This window comes from Echinops telfairi, unplaced genomic scaffold (assembly GCF_000313985.2).
Source record: "Echinops telfairi isolate 266 unplaced genomic scaffold, ASM31398v2 ScPeMD7_7414;HRSCAF=8452, whole genome shotgun sequence".
Taxonomy (NCBI): Eukaryota; Metazoa; Chordata; class Mammalia; order Afrosoricida; family Tenrecidae; genus Echinops; species Echinops telfairi.
In genome coordinates, this window is record NW_022111314.1 from 108792 (window position 1) to 116142 (window position 7351).

The 7351-nt window shown below is 60.4% G+C and overlaps 1 protein-coding gene across 3 annotated transcripts; it reads right to left on the reverse strand.

The window, feature by feature from the left end:
* Nucleotides 1–607: 607 nt before the first annotated feature.
* Nucleotides 608–6159, reverse strand: OPRL1 (opioid related nociceptin receptor 1). Of its 3 annotated transcripts, none has more exons than XM_045296944.1 (4): nucleotides 5999–6159; nucleotides 5024–5223; nucleotides 2191–2546; nucleotides 608–2065 (listed from the first exon to the last, which is right to left on the reverse strand). In XM_045296944.1, exons 2-4 carry the CDS (start codon nucleotides 5038–5040, stop codon nucleotides 1542–1544), a joined length of 897 nt encoding a protein of 298 aa, XP_045152879.1. In that variant the 5' UTR covers nucleotides 5041–5223; nucleotides 5999–6159; the 3' UTR covers nucleotides 608–1541. The 3 variants fall into 3 exon arrangements, with proteins under 3 accessions (XP_045152879.1, XP_004716081.1, XP_045152880.1); XM_004716024.2 differs by having other exon boundaries at nucleotides 5024–5259; XM_045296945.1 differs by having other exon boundaries at nucleotides 5024–5209; nucleotides 5999–6010.
* Nucleotides 6160–7351: the final 1192 nt, after the last annotated feature.

The following is a 7351-nucleotide window of genomic DNA, read 5'->3' on the forward strand; positions in this document are numbered from 1 at the left end:
GAGCTGCTCATCGGCTCTGAGGGACAGGCTCCCACCACCACCACCACCCCCGCCCCCCGCCCAGTACCAAGTATTGTAGAAGCAGGTTTGCCATCTTCACATTGGTCATTTATCCAGTGGCCACGGACACAGTCCTTCAACCCTGCACCCCACCATGCCTCCCTCTGGCTCAGGGGCCCACAGTGGCCAGGATGCTGGCCAGCATTCCACCAACACCCACCTCAGACCCATACAGGGGGCAGGGGGCATTAAGGTGGGTGGTAACTCTTTAGAGGAGTAGAAAACCTCCTCTTTCCAGAGTCCACCTTGTCCTACAGGGGCGCCGTGAGTTGGCATCAACTCGATGGCAGTGAGTTTGGTGTTTGGGCTTCAGGTGGACCTTTGAATAAATAGACCCTGGACTGGGAGGAGGACATGCACCCAGGATGTGCTGAACAAGAGGAACAGCAGCTGCTAGGACCCCACAAACTCGGGGACCCTAGTCAGGGCCCTTCCAGCCCTGCACAACCTGGGAGGCGGAGTGGGACAAGAGGAGCACATTGGAGCCCCCAGCTGCCTCCCACCCCGCACCAGCCCCAAACATCCGGCCAGGCCGGCCATGGGAAGTCATGAGCAGGTGTTTATTAAGGCCCTCCCTGCCCTGGAGACAGGCTTGGGGCGTTGAGAAGCACAGGTGATGCTAGGGCATGCATACATACATAAGGTGCATGGTAACTCGGAAGAAATTCACAACTTGGTCCCTGCCCCGCCAGGCATGGAGGCAGGGCAGTGCCAGTGTCCTGTGCTGTGCAAGGGCCCCAGGCCACCTGGCAGGGGTCTGCGGCTCAGCCCCAGGTGCTGGTGGGGGTGGCTTTTCAGCATGCAGCTGTCTGCCAAGTTCATGTGCAGGGAGGCAGTGGGTCACTGTCCCTGCCCCCTCCATCTCTGGCTGCTGGTCAGGGACGAGACATTCTCTGGATGTCCCTCAGTCCCTCTCCTCCGTATCCAGGCCCTGAGGAGTGGACTCACACCGTGCAGATTAGGGGCGCTCAGGTGGGGCCCCAGAGATGGCCTGAGGCAGTCAGACTGCTGGGGCAGCACAGGCCAGTGGGAGCCCACCTCTATCCAAGGCCACCGAGGCCCAGACAGAGCAGGAGGCCTTCAGCTGCAAGAGGGAAGGGGAGGGAAGCAGGTGCTGCAGGAGGTGGCGGTGTCAAGCCCAACTGGGCAGGTTCCAAAGTCAACGGCAGCCACAGGGCTGGGGCACTGGGCAGACCTGCGGACGCACAGGAGGAGAGGCGGGTCCTGGAGGCATGTTGGAGAGACCGGAAACAGACAGGGTCCTTGGCAGGGGGTTCAAGCCAACAACATGAGGACCTCGGCAGCTCACTGCCCTGTCACCACGTCCCACCCTCCGGCTTTCCAGTAGACCCGAGAGCCACGCATCAGGGCCGAGGGGAGGCGCCACGGGCAGCCTAGAGCGCAGTGACCTGCGTGAGCTCCGTGTTGGGCGTGGACGGGCTCTGCGGGCTGACGGGCGCCAGGGGCAGGTCCACGCCTAGTCATGCGGGCCGCGGTACCGTCTCTGTGGTCTGGCGAGCCAGGCCGGCGTCCTTGGCGACGCTGCGCACGCGGTCAGACACCTGGGTGTCCCGGCGCAGGGCGGAGGCGCAGCAGAACTTGCGGAAGCAGGCCTTGAAGTTCTCGTCCAGGAAGGCGTAGAGAATCGGGTTGAGGCAGCTGTTGACGTAGCCAAGGGCAGTGCAGAAGCGCAGCAAGGCCACGGTGGCCTCGCTGCTCGGCTGCACGCCCAGCCCCTGCACCAGCACGAAGACCTGCACCGGCGTCCAGCAGCCCACGAACACGGCCACGACCACCAGCACCAGCCGCGTGATGCGCCGCAGGTTCCGGTCCTTCTCACGAGAGCCAGAGAGCAGGCGGACGCCGCGCAGTCGCCGGATCATGAGCGAGTAGCAGACGGAGATGATGAGGACAGGGATGACGAAGGAGAAGAGGAAGACGCAGGTGGCAAACACCGGCCCCCAGTAGTCCTGCGGGGCAGGGATCTCCACGAGGCACTCGATCTCTGTGGGCAAAGGAAGTCAGACGCTCGCGGACAGGGGACGGGACAGGGGCACGGGATGGCAGGCAGGGCTGAGGGCCGTGGGCGGGAAGCCCAAGGCTGCCATAGGGCGTGGGACACGCACTGACCTTCGTCCTCAACCTGTGCAGAGCCCATGATGGCGACTGGGATGCCGATGACGGAGGCCAGTGCCCAGATGGCCACATTGACGGCCTGTGCTTTGCTGGATGTCCGGACGTCGAGGGCACGGATAGGGTGGCAGATGGCCACGTAGCGGTCCACGCTCATGGCGGTGAGCGTGAAGGTGCTGGTGAACATGTTGTAGTAGTCGATGGCAATGACCGTTTTGCACAGGACATTCCCGAACGGCCAAAAGCCCAGGAGGATGTCCGTGCCCTGGAAGGGCAGCGTCAGCAGGACCAGCGTGTCCGCCAGCGCCAGGTTAAAGATGTAAATGTTGGTCGCTGTCTTCATCTTTGTGTGTCTGTGGGGAGGGGCGAGGGGTCAGGGAGGCTTCGTTCCACGTCCTGCTGAACCTGACGGCAACGAGCACCTCCAGCTGCCCCAAGACCACACAGGGTCCTGGTCTAATGCAGACTCTGTGCTCAAGCTGAGGTGCCCAGGTTGGTCTTGGGATAAAGCTAGGCAGCCACCCTAATGAGCTCATGGACTCCTGGGCCACACGAAAGGCGGAGGCCCTTGAAGTCTGTTTTGGAGACACTGAGGCACACTGGACTCTGCTCTGTGGTGAAAGGGGAAGGACCCTGTCCTCTCCCTGTGGGGTCTCGCCCCAAGACCCCTCATTGTTAACAAGGTTGCCCCTAAAGCTGCCAGGGGGTTCTCAGAGCCCACAGAAGCCCATCACAGCACCTTGGGTCATGCCGAGACACAGACAGGAAGTGGTGCAGGGGCGGGGCTGGAGCAAAGCACCTGCAGCAGTGCTTGGAAAACTGCGATCCACATCACACTTATCTGTGAGTTCGACGGTGGTGGTGGTGGTGGTGGTGGTGGTGGTGGTGGTGGTGGTGGTGGTGGTGGCAGAGGAGTGGCAGGGTGACAGTGGAGGGCATTGGAGGTGCACGGGGAGGTGGTGGCTGCGGTGGTGGGGATGAGATGGGATGGGAGGAGAGGAGGTGATAGTGGAAGGCATGGGGTGGAGGGCATTTGATGGCAGTGGTCATCACAGTGTTAATGATGGGGGTGGCGGCAGTGATGGAGGTGGGAGGGGAGTGTTAGAGGTGATGATGGTGGGAGAGGTATGAATGGAAATGATGTTGGGAGGGGGAGGGGTGGAGTGGAGGTGATAGTGGGAGTGGGAGGGGGTGGTGATGATGACGGTGGGAGGGGAGGGCTGGAGTGGAGGTGACGTGAGCATGGAGGCAGCACTATCCCTGATAACTTCCTGTGTTCATTTAGCTGGCATAAGAGAGCCGTGGTTTCGTTCTACCTCTGAGAGAAGGATTAAAAATAAGCACAAAGAAATCTTGATTATGCTCAAGTACTCCCAGCAAAGACCATCGCAGACACCTCTACGTGGACCCCATGCGCCTTCAGACTTGTGAGGCCTGTGAGCGGTGGTCCCCTCTATGGAGGACAAACACTCTGGGGCTCTGAGTCGCTTTCAGAGCGAGTTGGCAGGATGCTTCTGAGTCTGGAGGCAGCTGGCCCAGACGCGCCAGCTCGCCAGCTCGGACACCATGTGCTGTTCCAGGGCCGTGTGGTCAGGGTGTTTCCGGAGCATGGTCTGGTGACCGTCCTTGGATCACAGCCCCACCCTCCCTGCCTGCTTGGACTCAGGGAGATGCTCACAGGACTTCCCAGCCCCACACAGCAAATGCAAACATGGGTGTGCGGCCGCCCTGTTCGCTGGCCCCAGCTCAGCATGCCTTCTAGGCACCTCTGGATGGGGTGGCCCAGATCTCCTGCCCATCCTTTGTCTAGCTGTGTATTACATGCACACACATGTGCATTCACATGCATACAACTCGCACACAGACACACATGCCTGCACTGCAGGCACACATGCATGTTGCGTGTACATGTGCACGGTGTGTGCATGCTCTATGTGCACTTTAATGAATATGGACTCGCATGCACACATGTGCCTTGCGTGTGTTTCTGTTGCATCTGTGCCATTGCACACACGTCCTCTGTGCACATGCATTTGTGCATGTGTGTATACATGCACACACATGCTTACACATGAAGCTCTCTGCTTCACCTTCCTCACTGTCCAAGTGGGGACAACCAGACCCAGAAGGAGTGGGACTTGGTCACTGTCACGTGGCGGGCAGAGCCTGGGCTCTCCCACTCCTGGCCCTGCCACTGGCCCGATCTGCTGCTCACCCTTGAAATAGGTGGAAAGGCCATGGCTCTGGACTCTGAGCACATCTTCTGGCTCTTGGCTTCCTGGGTCAGGTGCTCACATCCCTGGTCAGGGCTCCCTCATGTGGCGGCGCCAGCCTGCCCCCACCCTGGCACCCGTTCTCCTCTTCATGGCCTCCTGGTCAGAACCCTCCCTCCCTGACATCTTCACTCCTTGCAGTCTTCCCTCACCCACCCCACTCCCAGCACACCAGCCACCCACAGCGGGGCCACCTGTCGTGAGCCCTCAAACCCGGAGAGTGGGCCACAGATTGCCCAGCACCACAGACCCACGTGTCCGTCTGCCATCAGTGGGGAGTCCTGTGTGTGGGCCTGGTGCCTTTCACACGGATCCTGGCCCACCTCAGACACCTCGATGGTGAGGTCATTTGGGGAGAGTGGTCACTGTGGTGACTGAGCTACATACAGCTTCACCTTCCCCAAACAAGCAGGATGGGCCTGAGTCCTCTCCTCCCTCTGACAGGAGGGACAGTGTCCAGGGTCTCAGGACTGACTGCTCCCCTGGGAAGCAAGGAAGTCCCTGAACAGTCCTGCCTCAGTTTCGCCCTCTGCCGCCTGGGGGGAGGGGCAGCCTACCTGAGGATGACATACATGACGAGGCAGTTTCCCAGAAGCCCCCCCACGCAGACAGCCAGGTAGAGCCCCACGATGGAGCCCTTGAGACCGAGGGGCAGGAAGGTGCTGTGGCTGGTGTTGAGTAGCAGAGCCGGGGGCAGCAGGCTGTCATTGGCGCCCAGCAGTGAGAGGTTGCCCTGTAGGTGGCTGCCGTAGAAGACCTCCCAGAACGGAGCAGGAAAGAGGGACTCCATGACCTAGGAGGCATGGAGACGTGTGTGTCCGTACCTCACACGCATAGACCTGAGGCACGTGTGTGCGCATGCAGGGCCATGAGGGGGGTCATGACACACATGTGGGAGGGACACAGGAGACCTACAGATTCACATAGACCAGGGACAGACAGGCACATGGCATACACAGGGGCACAAGAACACATGAGAGAGTCACACAGACATGGGACAGACACATGGCACGGACACTGGGACACATGACAGATTCATATAGACAAGAAAGACATGGCACACATGCAAGGACATAGGCATAGACAGGTGACAGACACAGGAGACACATTCATAGGGACAGAGGGCAGACACCACATGACACACATGCAAGAACACAGGGACACAGGTGACATACATAGCCCTGTTCACACAGGAACGTAGTCTTATTGGTTTATAGACCCCCAAATGAGATGCATAGAAGTGGGTACACATCAAGACACGTGTCCACACCAGGGATACATGACCACACAGCTGCCCCCGTGCACACAGGTCCAGAGATATAGCAATATGTGTGTGTGCACAAATAAAGATGCTTACACTGAGCCACATGCACATGCAGACTCCCAAGGGCTGTGTGTCTGACCCCTCACATGCCCAGAAATGCTGGAGACTGGACACAAGGAGCCTCCTCCCACCCACCCCCACCCTCCAGCTCTGCCCTGCCAGAGCCACCTCCCCACCCCCCACCCCCTCAGCATACTCAGGTGCTCACCTTGGCGGGGTGGGGGTGGGTCAGCGCTGGGGTGGGGGTTTCAGGTTTCAAGCAGGCAGGGCAGCGACCTAGGGGCTGGAGGGCTGAGGGGCTGCAGGAGGCCCCTCCCCACGCGCTAAGTGGTTGGCTGCAGTGGTGGCAGCGGCGGCTGGATCTTCTCTGTAGACGCCAGAGTCAGACGCAGTCGCTGCTGAGCTGCCGCTTGGAGCAGGAAGGGGGAGGAGGGGAGGGGCCACGTGGGCTGGAGGGGGAGCGTACAGAGATGGGTCACCTCACCCCACACAGCAGACTGATGAAGGAATACAGAGAGACAGACAGATGGGGTCCCATAGACCCAGACAGACAGGCATGCCACTCAGCACACGCACACACAGACAGGCTCAGCACACAGACACATGGAACATGGAAACAGGCTCAGACACAAGGACACTGGACAGACACATGGACATGCTGACAGACACGCGGACAGGTTCCAATCCACAGACACTGCCAGAGCCAGGTGCAGGGTAGACAGTCAGTCCCAGCGGGGAAGGGTGGTGGGTGCTCTCATGTCACCTCAAGAGACTGCCCGGGGTTCCAGAGCACAGCCACCCCTTGCCCAGCTTCCCCACACCTCCTGCCAGTGCCTGAGCCCTGCCCGAGCCCAGCCTTTGAAACCTCAGTGGCTCAGCCCAGGGCACAGCCAGACCTTGTACTCCCTGGGGCAGGCCCCTCTCCAGCACGGGCACCTGGGGGTGGGTGGGGGTGCAGAGGTGGGTTTGGCTCATCTGCCAGGGTGCGCACATGCAGCTGACTCAGATGGACACCAGGGGCCAAGGCCACACACTGACCCCTGACCTGAGTCACTGACACCACCCTGTCACAGGACTGCTCCCCCTGTGGCTTTGAAGGGACTCAACACAGAGCATCCTCCCTCCTCAAGGATGGGGACCTGGTTGCTAGGAGACAAGCAGCCCTGTCGCTAGGATACCTGGACGTGGCAATTCAGACGCCCAGGACTTGGCGTCCCACACTGTCCCCTAGGATTCATGTCTGTGTCTTTGCTGTGTCCAAGGTGCAGGACACGTGTGGAGACACGTGCCATGGCCACAGACATGTGTGTGGGTCACTCGGGGACATACCAAAGTCAGGTGGGGACACACAGGCCCACATTGAACAGAGACATGGTGCACACTCAGGGGCCAGAACATGCAGGACACACACCAAAAGCACCTAGCGTGCTTGAGACACATGTGGTCTCCAGGGACACACCAGCACACACAGGCCCGCAGCCCCCACAGCTTACCCCAGGCCCCAGCTGTCCCTGGACCCACAGCTGTCCCAAGGCCCCAGCTGTCCCTGGGCCCACAGCCC